The sequence below is a fragment of the Ursus americanus genome, chromosome 5, assembly GCF_024610735.1.
Source record: "Ursus americanus isolate L20-20 chromosome 5, mUrsAme1.1.p, whole genome shotgun sequence".
NCBI classification, from domain to species: Eukaryota; Metazoa; Chordata; class Mammalia; order Carnivora; family Ursidae; genus Ursus; species Ursus americanus.
In genome coordinates, this window is record NC_142131.1 from 27630453 (window position 1) to 27644316 (window position 13864).

The 13864-nt window shown below is 35.5% G+C and overlaps 1 protein-coding gene across 2 annotated transcripts in view; it reads right to left on the bottom strand.

The window, feature by feature from the left end:
* The window catches only part of TENT2 (terminal nucleotidyltransferase 2), a 66722-nt gene extending 53538 nt beyond the window's left edge, over positions 1 to 13184 (bottom strand). The window contains exons 1-5 of one of the 2 annotated variants that reach the window (XM_045796398.2): positions 12833 to 13183; positions 12501 to 12570; positions 6145 to 6318; positions 5856 to 5945; positions 2988 to 3225 (exon numbers count right to left, since the gene is read on the bottom strand). In XM_045796398.2, the coding sequence (XP_045652354.1) occupies positions 2988 to 3225; positions 5856 to 5945; positions 6145 to 6281 (465 nt within the window). In that variant the 5' untranslated portion in view covers positions 6282 to 6318; positions 12501 to 12570; positions 12833 to 13183. Of the gene's footprint in view, positions 1 to 2987; positions 3226 to 5855; positions 5946 to 6144; positions 6319 to 12500 lie in introns of both variants that reach the window. The other variant, XM_045796401.2, reaches the window with a different exon arrangement.
* Positions 13185 to 13864: the final 680 nt, after the last annotated feature.

Consider the following 13864-nt stretch of genomic DNA (forward strand, 5'->3'; position numbering starts at 1 on the left):
CTCCGTTGTGTCACTTACTAGCTGTGACCTTGAGCAAGTTATTTAGCTTTCTGAGCCTCAGTAAAATTAGGATAATATCCATGTCATGGGGTTGTTGAAAAGACTAAATGACATAACATATGTAGAATGCCTAGAAGAGAAAAGACATCAATAAATGTTAGTTTTCTTTAAAAGTGTTCGCTTAAAGAATGAACACAGAACTAACTGCTTGCCTTCTTTCTCCTACGACTAGGCAGGTAGAGAGAAGCACTCAAAGAAATTGGCTTAACAACAAAATATATCTTTATCTTTCTGAAATAAATGCTTACTCCAAAAACATAAGATTTAAGAGAATCTTTTCCTATGCTATTAAGCAAAGAAAAAGCTATTGATATGGAACCATACTTTACTAGATGATATATACTGACTAATATAAATTGTTATTAAATTTACTGAGACTCAATATATATTTAGTCTATATGCAGAACTACCAGTTATTTAGTTAGTTCAAATAGTTAACTATTAAACATATAAATACATGCAAAAATATAGAAAGCTTCAATACTTATAAATTCCATAAAAAATGAGCCCGCATACATACATTAAAAACCCACATATAGTAAAAGATTCTTATATATTCACTCAAAGAATTGGTCAGACTTGATTTATACCACAAGCTTTCACATTTTAGCATTACAAGAGTTTCTTTAAAATGAGAAAGCAAAGAAAGGAGAAAGAATGGGGGGTGGGGAGGGTGGTGGAAATAGAACCAAAACTTCTCAAGTTAGTCTTTTCCCATTTTACTTTGCCTCTTCCTCTCTCCGGCTGATTTTGCCTAACCACTTTCCTACTTCATATTAACAAAAGAACGACAGAATCTTTTTAACAAATAGTGCTGGGACAACTGGACTAACAGCAACAGGATGAAGTTGGACCCCTACTTCATATCATATAAAAATTAACTCAAAATGGACCAAAGACCTAAATCTAAGAGCTAAAACTATAAAACTCCTAGAATAACACACAGACATTAATCTTTGTGACACTGCATCAGGCAATGGTTTCTTATATACGACACCAAAAGCTCCAGCAACCAAAGAAAAACAGATAAATTGGACTTCATTAAAATGAAAAGCTTTTGTGATTCAAAGAACACCATCAAGAAAGGAAAAAGACAAACCAAAAAATGGGAGAATATATTTGCAAATCATATATCTGATAAAGGTCTAATATTGAGAATATATAAAGAACTCTTATAACTCAACAATAAAAAATAAATAACCCAATTAAAAATGGGCAAGAGATCTGAATAGACAATTATCCAAAGAAGATACACAAAAGGCCAACATGCAAATGAAAAGATGACCAACATCATTAGTCATTAAAGAAATGGAAATCAAAATCACAATGAGATACCATTTCATACCCACCAGGATGGCTATAAACGAGTGCTGGCAAGGATGTAGAGAAATTGGAACACTCATACACTGTTGATGAGAATGTAAAATGGTGTAGTCACTTTAGAAAACACTTTGGCAGTTCCTCAAAAAATTATACATAGAGTTACCACATAATTTCGCAATTTCACTTCTAGGTATATACCCAAGAGAAATGAAAATATTGTCCACACAAAAACTTGTACACAGATTTTCATAGTAGCATTATTCAGAACAGTCAAAGAGCAGAAATAGCCCCAAAGCTGATCAACTGATGAATGCATAAACAAAATAGGACATATCAATACAATGGAATATTATTTAATTATAAAAAGAGACAAAGAACTGATATATGCCACATGCACGGATGAACCTTGAAAATATGCTAAGTGAAAAAAGCAAGACAACATAATTATGACTCCATTTATATGAAATGTCGAGAATAAGCAAATCCACAGAGATAAAAAATCAATTGGTAGTTACCAAGGGCAGGGGGGCAGGGTGGGAAGGTCAGGGATGGAGAAGGGACTGCTACTGGGTACAAGATTTCTTCCGGGAATGATGAAAACATACTAGAATTAGTGGTGATGGTTGCAGAACTTTGCAAATATACTAAAAACCACTGAATCATACACTTAAAAAGAGTGAATTTTATGATAGTTCTATCTCAAAGAAAAAAAGAATGATAAAGGAATAAAAAGCAGCACAAATAAAGAATGAAGCAAGTGTTCCTTTTTTGACCCAACATTTTCTGCACACTTACTATATTCCACACCTATGCTGGTTGCTAGGAACCCAAAGATGAGTAATACAAAGTCACTACACTCTTCAGGATCACCCTCTTAAGCCTACAAATGTCATATTTCTTAAAAATGGAGCTTGGAAAATGTAAAAACAGCAAATATAAGCCACAGACAAGCCAAGAGAATGTAGATATTTACATTATAAACTCTTCTAAATTACCTAGAATTTTTTTTGGTGGGGGGGTGGCCAAGCTTCTAATATCAATGGTTAAATAACTCATTGCTCCCCAATGCTGATAATGTCATTTTTCAAAAATTATTAAGCAGCTTCATTTCATTTATTTGAAATGCTTTTCACAAATTATATTTCTGATAAATCTTTCTTCATCGTATCACTCTGAACATATTAGTTTCTCAGTGACTCCTGGATTCTCAATTTTTGACATTCAAAAACCTCATGACAAACACAAATATTCCAAGAGAAAATGCTTGTTGACACTTTATTACAATAACCATATGAAAATGTTTCTCTGTAATAAAAATAAGTAACAGAGTTCTCTAAACTAAGAAAACAAATGTTCTGAGCCCTAATCCAGATTTTTATGAATCAGAGAAAATCTGATTTCCTGATATGAAAGCTGCACTTCCATAAAAGAACAGCTAACAAAAAATTTTAAAAATCAAATTTAGACAGAAAACTGTGTTAAATAGTTTAAACAGAGCAAAAAAGGCATATTCTACTGAATCCAAAACATTAGGTATTTCTGATGCTTTTAATACATTGTATTAACTTTCCAAAAGGTAAAACTAAAATCTACATTATTATTACCTTATCTTTGGCCTCAGGCAGTGTGATTTCTCTAGGTTCTAAAAATGGTATTTCTCGAAAAGGTGGAACACATCTGACTATATCTGGTACATAGTGTGTATGAAACAATGGCGGCATTGAGTATCTTCTTTCACCTGATAAAGGCACTATGTGGTTAACTATAGTTGGCTCTTGGTGGGGTGAATGGAAACGTTGCCGTTTACCGTCAAGAGGAAGGTTTTTTTCATCGCTTAATCTCCTGAAAACAAGCAATATACCTTAGTGATTAAAGATATAACTTTCTAATAACAAACAGGAAACAATTAAAAATATATAAATAACAAATACCAATAATGACTCTTTCAGCAAGGCCACATTATTTGCTCTATATGAATCCTAAAATATTGTGAGCTCAAAAGATGCCTTTGAAAAACAACTTAGGAAAAACGAATAGTAATAATGCATATAAAAAAAACTACATATGTACGTCAGGATTAGTCTCCTACATTTGAACTACCCCAATGTTTCATCTCACCAGTGAAAACTTGGTAGGAAAACTTCTATTCACAGAAACACTAACAATAAAAACCCAAATTCTAATATAGGGAGAATAAGATTAAGTGAACTGTTATATATTTTAAAAGGCTCTTTAAGGGGTGCCTGGCTGTCAATCAGTAGAGCATGTGACTCTTGCTAGGTTGTGAGTTCGAGCCTCACATTGGGTGTAGAGATTACTTAAAAATAAAATCTTAAAAAATAATAGTAGATAAACATATATATTTACTTATATATATATTTTTATATATATTTATAAATATATTTATATATATATTTAAATAAAAAGGCTCTTTAAGTCCACCTATGTTCTGGCTCATCAGTTGGAAAGATCATATTAAAAAGCTATAAAGTCAATGAACTGAGCCTAAAGACTCTAAAGAAATATGAAAACTAACTGCATTTCAGATAAGAGTAATGTATTAATGTTAAATTTTTTGGGCATGACAAATGCACTTTGGCTATATAGCCGAATATCCTTAGGAGGAACACACTGCTGTGCTTTGGGGTAGAATGAAGTAATGTTTACAACTTTTTCATACGGTTCAGAATAAAAAGTAGGGGTAGAGAGAAAAAGGGGCAAAAAAACAATAAATGTAGCACAATTTTAATGAATAGCATAAGAGGGTTTATTGTACTTTTCTTTAAATTTTTCTGGAGGCATAAAATTTTCAAAATAAAAAAGCAAAAGGAAATAATTAAAAAATACTTTGTTTAAAAAAACATTTACTTCATTGATACATTAAGTTGTTCATACAGATAATACTTTAGGCCATGGGAAATGGTCTGATTCCTTTTAAGCTCTAAAATTCTATGGGTCATAGCCACCTGAAGGTTTTTATTATAACACTCTTTAGGATTACACCAATTCCTCACTCCTTGATCCACAAAATAAGTGGAACTCTTGCTCATAGGTTAAAGTATACAATGCTAACAACATAAGAGTATATTTAATATCTTTTAATAAAAATGATTAACCTTTATATGCTGAATAGCTTCCATTGAGAATGCCAATTTTAGTTTTTAAAGTATGTATAACTATGAGCCAATGGAATTTATTTTCATTTGTGATTCACAAGTTAGCTATCCAGACAACTTCAAAAAAATTAAAACCTGAATAAAGTCAATACTTTTAGCATTATATAGGTTTCCACAAAACTCTGAAGAACAACTCACAGTGCTTCTAAGCAGAGGATCTTGAGCAAGATCACCTGGGTTCAAATCCCAGTTGTATTTCCACCTGAATAACTGGTTGCTTAACCTCTGTTTGCTTCATCTTTCTCAACAGAGAGGAATAACACACCTCATAGAGTGTTGTGAAACTTAATCAAATTACTTGTAAAGTCCTAAGAACAACGCCAATTACATGAGTGATCAATAATTCTTAGCTAGTGTTATTTTTAATTGGACATAAGGCTATGGAATATTTACATAGGCTTTAAGTAGTAATATCTTGCAAGTACTGCCAAATTTTATTTTAATAATCATCTCTAAAGTTCTAATATAAATACTTTCTGATACATCCATTTCTTTTAATTGGTTAAAATTAATTGACTGATTTCTCTACAGAAAGCTTTAAGTCATGCAGAAATTTTTACTAAAATAATATTTATTACGGAACCTTACCTGTATAAGATTTAGATAAATCAAATAGTAAACTTTACTGGAAAGAAGGTATTATGGGCTGAACTGTGTACCCTCAAAATTCTTACAGTTAAGCCCTAATTCCCAGTACCTCAAAATGTGGTTCTGGACATTTGGCCTTTAAAAAAGTTACAATGGTGTCATTAAAGCGGGCCCTAATACAGTATGACTAGTGTCCTTAGAAGAAGAGGATATTAGGACACAGAAAACACAGGCAGAGGAATGACCATGTAGGACACAGAGAAGGCAGCTACGGAGGGAGGCCTCAGAAGACACCAAACTTGCCAACACCTTCATCTTTCGGACCTCTGGCCTCCAGAATTGTGAGAAAATAAATTTCTGTTGTTTACACCACCCAGTCTGCTGTATTTTGTTACAGCAGCCCTAGCAAACTGATACAGAAAACCATCTAATTTAGTTAATATCTCAATTCAAAGTAGTATTCTGAATAAATATAGCTTCATTCCATCTAAAATCTGCAGTGTCAGAAATAAATCAACAAAAATATCCCTAAAATTTTTTAAATATATAGAAGTTTTAAAATTCTCTGATAGGACTGATTGCACAAGTTCCAGAAGATAAAATTTAGGGCATAGTACCCACCCAATCTTAATACAAGAAACACTGATCTATGGTTCTGAAAAATTTCTTTTAAAAGAAATTCTTTTAAAATAACTAAGAAGTACTTACTTCCTTCCTCGAAATAACGGAGATGTTGAGGTCTGTATTGGACTGACATTTCCATACGTCAGCTGCTGTAAAGACACAGCTCTTGACAAGCTACCAAAAACACATACAGAACAGCAATAATAAACATTTTTACCTTAAAAACCAATTCCATAAAAACTAAATATTTCACCAATCAAAAGAAAACAAGACAATGACATTTTAACTTCAAATGTTTCATATAAACACTGTTTGTGTCTAGGAGAAAACAAATATTTATAAATGATATGGACCAAAATATCACCATACTCACTCTGTATTCTGAAAGTTGAACTGTGCATCTATAAGCTGCTGGTGTGAATAAAGAGTTGGTGACAGGGCGAAGAAGTTATTATGTGGTTGATGGTTTGGGGTGAAAGGCGGGCGACCCAAAATTGAGTTTGGGAACATGCTCTTGTTCACTAAAAGTGAACATGTATTCTTCTACCTAGAATGTTTTTAAAGACAAATTATTATATCTTAAAAATATCGAACTCTTTATTAACTAGTATCTACTACTTAAAGCAATTAGTTACCAAGTTATGAATTTCATTTGCAAAGTTATCTCAAAAGTTTAAACAGATCTCTAAGTCCCACCTCAGGTAACAAAACAGTTGCTAATAATGAATTTTTTTTTAATTTTTTAAAAAATGTTTATTTACCTTTTTTATTTTTTTGCTAATAATGAATCTTAAATCTAAATTAAGAATATTATTATTCAAATGATAGTAAAATATACGCAAGTTTCTAATTTCTGATGAATTTACCCTAATATCGACAGATCTTTCAGAAATCAAGTTATCACCACATACTCTGATAAAAAGAAACCACCCAATACAGGCATTAATGAAGCCATACAGATTCTTATGTTTATACCCAATCTAATTTATTCAAATGTATAAGCCATAATAGGACAACCCGATTCCTCGGATAGAGATCTTACAGATCTTCTTAGAGATCTGCTAAACAAGGGAAGGAATCTGTACTGCCTAATAACTCTAAAATTCTGAGATTCCCTTCAAAGTCTAAATAATTTATATAAAGGACATCCAATAAAAGACAGATTGTTTCACAGCAATGAGGAAAATTTATACATAGTAGGCCCCCCTTAGCCACGATTTCATTTTCTGTGGTTTCAGTTATCTGCGGTCAACTGCAGCCCAGAAGCAGATAATCCTCCTTCTGACATATCCTCAGGTCAATAGTAGCCTAATGCTATGTCACAATACACACATCATTCACCTCACTTCAACTCATCCCATAGGCATTTTATCATCTATATCATCATCACAAGAAGGGTGAATACAGTATAACACATTCTGAGAGACAACATTCATAAAACTTTTATTACAGTAGATTATTATAATTGTTCTATTTTCTTATTAGTTGTTGTGCTTAATTTATAAATTAATCATAGGTATGTGTGTATAGGAAAAAAATACAGTATATATAGGGTTTGGTAGTACCTAGTTTTAGGCATCCCCTGGGGGTACTGGACTATCTCCCCTGTGGATAAGGGGGAGGGGAGGGCTACTGTACAAAGCAATCAAAACCATTCACTGACCCAGGCAAGAGACTAGATATTTATACTCTGCAATGACTGATCCCAAAAGGCTAAAAACTTACAAACAGGTTAAAGTAACAAACTGAAAGCAAGTATTAAAGTAAAATCAACAAAGTAAAAATAATAGGATCCCCAGCCCACTTCCCAACACAGGTAACAAGAAAACTCAGCTACAGAATAACTTAGAAAGAAACCATATAATATGGTAGTCAGAGAACCTATAATATAGTAACAGTTTTCCACCAAGGAAAAGTTAAGCCTGCTAGCAACCTAAAATGAAGCCAACTACTGAACTGCCGCCGCCTACACAAAGAGCTTGCAATCAGATTCCTAGTACCTCTCACTTAAAATAAACATCCACGGATCACCATAAGAAAAAAAGATCAAAGAATACACAAAAACAATGCCAAGAACAAATTATTTTTTAAAGTCACAATTAATTAAAAAAACACTGCATACATAAAACAAGAATATGTTGTTTCAGGGCACCTGGGTGGCTCAGTCGGTTGAGCTTCTGACTCTTGATATCAGCTCAGACTGTGATCTCAGGGTGGTGAGATCAAGCCCCACATCGGCCTTGCCCTCAGCAGAGTCCGCTTCTCTCCCTCTCTGTCCCTCCCCCTGATCATGCATTTTCTCTTTCTCTCTCTCTCAATAAGTAAACAAATCTTAAGAAAAAAAAAAAAAAAAAGAATATACTGTTTAAAAAGCGAGGAAAAAAAAAGCTCTTGGGAAATTACAAAACCAAAAGTAGAAATACTGAGTAAAAAGTTAAAAGATAACATTGAGGAAATCCTTAGAAAAAAAAGGAAAAACAGGTGAAGGCAGAAAGGAGGCAGGACTGTAAGACAAAAAGATAAGAGAATCAAATTATATGGTCCAACATCCAACATAACAGAAGTTCCTGCAGAAGAGAGAAAACACAGAAAAGGAAATTATCAAATAAAACAAGAAAATGTCCAGGACTGAAAAAAAAAACAATCCTGAGAATTAAAGGACCTAATGAGTACAAAGTGCCTTAAAAATATATATATGCATCAAGGTATGGTGAATTTCGGAATATCAGGAAAAAGAAGCTTATGAAATATTACAGAAGAGGCAAATGTTATAATAGGGCTGACAAACAAAATGTCTTTAAACTCCCTAACAGCAAACAGCAGAAACCATAAGACAATGAAGTCAGTGCCTTCAAGTCTCTGAAGGAAACACTCTCAAGCAGTAATTCCATACCCAGCTATAATATCAAAACAAGGGAGAATAAAGACATGTTCAGACATGTAAGGTATCAAAAACCAAAACAAAAGAAAACCTGGGCTCTAGGAAAAGGGAGATTCACTGTAGGGCAGAGACAAAGTAAATTCCCTAGGATGATGGTGAAGGGAAGATACCAGCTTAAATTAGAGGCAAGAAGATAAAGGGTTTCAAGAAGACAGCCAAGGAGAAAAAAACTTAAAACTTTACTGACAGATTACCTGGTGTATTTGACCACAGAGAAGAGTTCTACTAACAGAGCAGAAATAATCTTAGAAACAGAATAGTAGGAAGTTAAAAAGAAATTACTAAACAAATCAACAACAAAAAACTCAAAAAGTCATATAAAAAGGACATATAATCATAACCTATTTGGTTCACACAATAACACAAACATTAAAAATACTAGTTTAAAAAATTGTAATAAATTTATTATATATTATTTATTACATGTTGTATTTAAGGTTCACACATACGTTATATACAGTTACATGTTCATATACATCACAATTCAATGATAAGAGAGTACACAGGGGTGCCTGGGTGGCACCGCAGTTAAGCGTCTGCCTTCGGCTCAGGGCGTGATCCCAGCGTTATGGGATGGAGCCCCACATCAGGCTCCTCCGCTATAAGCCTGCTTCTTCCTCTCCCACTCCCCCTGCTTGTGTTCCCTCTCTCGCTGGCTGTCTCTATCTCTGTCAAATAAATAAATAAAATCTTTAAAAAAAAAAAAAGAGAGAGAGTACATAAAGGTACTACTAAATCCTCATTTTCAGTAGATGTCAATTTTAAAAACAAGCTACAGAAGTTTTTTAAGCTTTTTTTTTTTTTTTAGAACAACAGAGGAAAATAACACTTACGCAGCTAAAAAAAATGTAGCTGCCTCTGAGTATTGAGACCAGATGGTTGGAAAAATTGGAGCCAGAGAAAATAGGAGAAAAAAAGACAAAGACCTGGGAAGAAACTAATAAATCACTCATACAAATTTTGTTTCTTTTTTTTCAATTTTGTAAAATTTAAATTCCCAAAGCTGGTCACAGATAATGAGATCTACCAGTCCATGCTTCATAACGGATTGTGAACAAGAGTCTTGGGCCACCATCAGATCTCATCCCAAGTGCCTAACTCCCTGACTTGAACTAGAGACAAGGTGTTACCTCCAGAAAACAAGAATTTATCAACTCTCTTCAACAGGTCTGTACCTCTTACTATAGGAGATACAAAAGAAAGAAGAAGAAGAAGAAGAAGAAGAAGAAGAAGAAGAAGAAGAAGAAGAAGAAGAAAAAGAAGAAGAAATAAATCAATCCTATCATAATTGCTAAGCTGTACTCACTGATTTTCACTGCCCAGAGGAAATGGAAATTACCTTGAACCAAGCAGGATTCCTGACAATCCCTTAGTAAGAGTACACTCAATCACAGAAAGCAAGATTCAAGACGAGCAACTAAAGACTTGCTCTACCTTTTGCCCAGGTTCATGATCTTTTCTTTCTTGGCCGTCTTTATTCTGCTTCCCAACCCAAACTCTCATAAACATTATTCCTATCATAAGATTCATGAGAAAATGACATTAAATATAATTCATTACAATGAATTTCTCTTGGTATTTCATTTTGTTGGAATACAAATACTATAGGACTGATGAAACAAGGGAAGGAATTTATATTCAGAAAAGCTAAAATTAAAACGTTCTATTTTCAGATTTATTGAAATCAGTTCATTGTTAAAATTTGAGACACTGTTTACATCTATAAATTATATGCTTGTGTTTTTCCTCTGGACCCAAATAAAGTCCCATATAGATGCATCCAAATTTGAAGACTCCAAATGACATGACAGTCCAGACTTCACCTTATTTCTATCCCATAACAAGTTAAGATCCAAACTAGGAATAAGTCAAAAGGTGTGTTGTGGCCCAGTAGTACTCGACAAAGCTAATGACCAAATTACCTAAGGCTTAATAGCTTACAATGATTACTTAGCCAAAAGTTTACCTCACGGCAGATATCTAGTTCCGCCTATCCCAAATTCCCAGATAAGCATCGAAGCTTTTATACTCCCTCTGCAACAAAATGTGTCAGGTTCTCCTCATTATGAATCCTGGCCCTCAAGTCTGGCCCTTACCTAGGCCAGCCCTCACAGCTGGATCATTCCTACTGGAATTAACTAAAGGCATTCAATGCCCCACAGCGGAGGCATCCTGCATCACCATGAGGAAGTAAAACAAAAACAAAAGTCTATGAATTTCAGTTCCTCTTTCTAATATTTTTTCTAATACCTTTCAACAGTGATTTTGATGACGATAAGAATATTTCAGATAAGAATCTAAAATCATCCAAAAATAATAATCTATCATAAACAATACAAGGGATCTTTTAAACAGAATATAGAGTTTTAGAGTATAAAATCCAGCAAGCCTACTACCACTGTAGCATTAAAGAGACCACCTTCACAAAATTTTAAATCCGTTTCTTTATATTCTGAGTCAAAGGCTTCTTCGCTAAGTCTACTTGATGATCTACATAAAACACTATTCTACATTAGCTGTGGTAGCAGGTATAAGAAATTCCATGATAAATAAATAAAATCCAGATATTGGTGGTATCCCATTTTTCTTAGCCTGAAAGTTACAGTCTCTCAATATATACATGGCTATAAAATAGGATAATCTAGGAATTTTGCTGTGTTTTAAAACCATTGCACTGGTTATTGTCTTAAGTAAAAAAATCTTACGTTGCTTCTGGACTAAGGTTGACACAATGGGATATTATATAGGTCTATTTTAAAATAATCATACATGAAAGACAAAGCCGTGTAAGAGTAGTTTACCAAGTAATTCCTACTAATACTTTGCTCCTGTAACTCACAATCCGGAATTTCTGTCCTAAACTTGATCTCTCCTCCAAACAATTAAGAGAACTTTCAAGGTTATATAATTCCTTCATCAGGACTCCCTGGAAAGCAGAATCTACCTAGGATAAAAGCCAAAAGTCAGAACTGTGGCAACTAAATCAAGTTATCTGTCCACTCTGTCCAAATGCCTTTGATATCCTAAACTCACTTCTTTTCTCCACAATGCAAAAAGTCCAATTCCTAAATCCTGCTCACCCATTGTCAAAACTACCTTAAGGTCTTGAAAAGGACATTCCTTTTTATTATGAATTAGAGTCCCTCCAAGAGTTAAAAAATAATGTTGTCATGTGGTTTGATATGGACATTTCTTAAATGATTGATAAATGACCTGTTTCACATAAAGCCTTTATTATGGAGCATTTCCAGATTAGACATAATTGGGGCTAACACACCAACAAAATAATATTACCATTATTGGCTAGCTACCTTTTGGCTGTACATATTAAAAACCCGTAGTAATAAACCATACAAGGAAGCACTTACAGAAATAGTATGTTACCGGTAATACAAACACAGATTTTAGTGTTATGATCTTCCCTCACAAAATCACATACCACATTTCTGTTAACAAGTTCCAATTTAGCTTGAGTTTTACATTCTCTTTGTTTCTTTTTTGTTTACCCTACTGGTATCCGCAATCTAAATAAAGAACTACTATTTTAAACAAAGAGCTAGAAGAGAAAACAAGACGGGGTATTTGGATAATCTAGATATGGTGAGACACATAAACCCCATCGTGTTCTGGCCTAGAGAGATGAAGGGTCTATCCACAAAAGCTTAACGGGAAAAGAAATGTACAACAATCTGACAGAGTCCTGAACTGTGCACTTCACTGTAAAATGAAGAACTTAGGCCCATTTAATCAAAAGTCTTAAATTTTAAATTATTAATCCAGATATTTACCTTAGTTTTTCACCACCCTTTGAAACACCATGCAAGGGTCCCAAGACAGTCTTCCTCTTGTGGTCCTAGACTGAGAACGGGGCGCGAGGAAGGGAAACGAGTGGAAAAAGTAAGCGGTCCTAAGATTGTTCAAAAAGTGCTGCAGCCTGGGGGCCGCCCACAAGTCTGGGACTTCTAAGAAATATTGCCGGAACTTCCCACGCAAACATAACAGTGCGGTTTCAGGAAAAGTTCCCCGAGCCCCGCCCCCGACCTGGGCCTACACGGTTACGTCCTTTTCCAAAACCCACTAACTCACAGGTGTCCTTGGGGAAGGGCTAAGCCGCGCCTACCGGTACTGCCCGCCCAGGAGCTCCAAGGCCCGAGCAGCGAGGGTCCGGCCCGCACGGCTGTAGCTTTCGCCCCAACCAAAGCAGGTAGTGGCCTGCGGAAGGGCGAGACCTGGCTCCGGATCCGGAATGCAATCTAAACCCCGGGCTCGGCGGCCGGGGACGAACGACACAAGAAAAGACAGGGCTAGCAAGCGTGTGGGAGGTTAGGGGCGGTAGCAAGAAGCGGAACACCAAAAAGTCGCCGAAAAAACGGCGTAGAGAGCCCTGTCAGAAACACCCGGAAGATCGCCACGACCCCGGATGGGAACAGCGAGCGGGGAGCGAGAGGTCACACTTCCGGCAGGCGCCTCACCCCCTTCCCCGAGCGCTTTGCTTGAGTGCGCACGCGCGCACTGCTGCCATCCAGCTTTGGCCGGAGGTGGAAGCTTAACGGCTGTGAGCGCTAATGGGGAGGGGGCTAGGACAGTCCTAAGACAAGGAGGACTAGGCGTTCGACCGGGGCCCGGCCGCAGTCCGGCCGCGGAGGACTCCTCTGGGCCACCTACCCGAGCTGACGCACAGCGGCTCTCGTTCAGATACGCACATTTTACTGCTCCTTCTTGTCTCAGCTGGATGACTCCTCCCCAGAGAAGCTTTTCCTCACCCAGTTTTCCCTCGCTCTTCAGCACGGGATTTGTTTTAAGCTTTGTTTTTGTTTTGTTTTTTTACCCCTCCAGTGAAATGAAAGCTGCTTGGGGTTGAAAATGCCTTATTTGTCTCTGAAGCCTGGACTCAGAACCCTGCTTTTCATATAATAATATCTAACATTCGCGAATTCGACCAATATTCAATATTTGTTCTGGAGTGAGTTTTAATATTGCGAAAATATCTTAAGTTGTTGGGATTTGCTAATGTCAATCTTTTAACAGTATTATTTTCCTTTTTTAATACCTATAGAAGAATTTCTCATTTCTGAAATTGGTAACTTGTGTCGTGTTTATTTTTTCCTGATCTTTCTGGCGAGAGGCTTATCAGCTTTACTGATCTCAAATC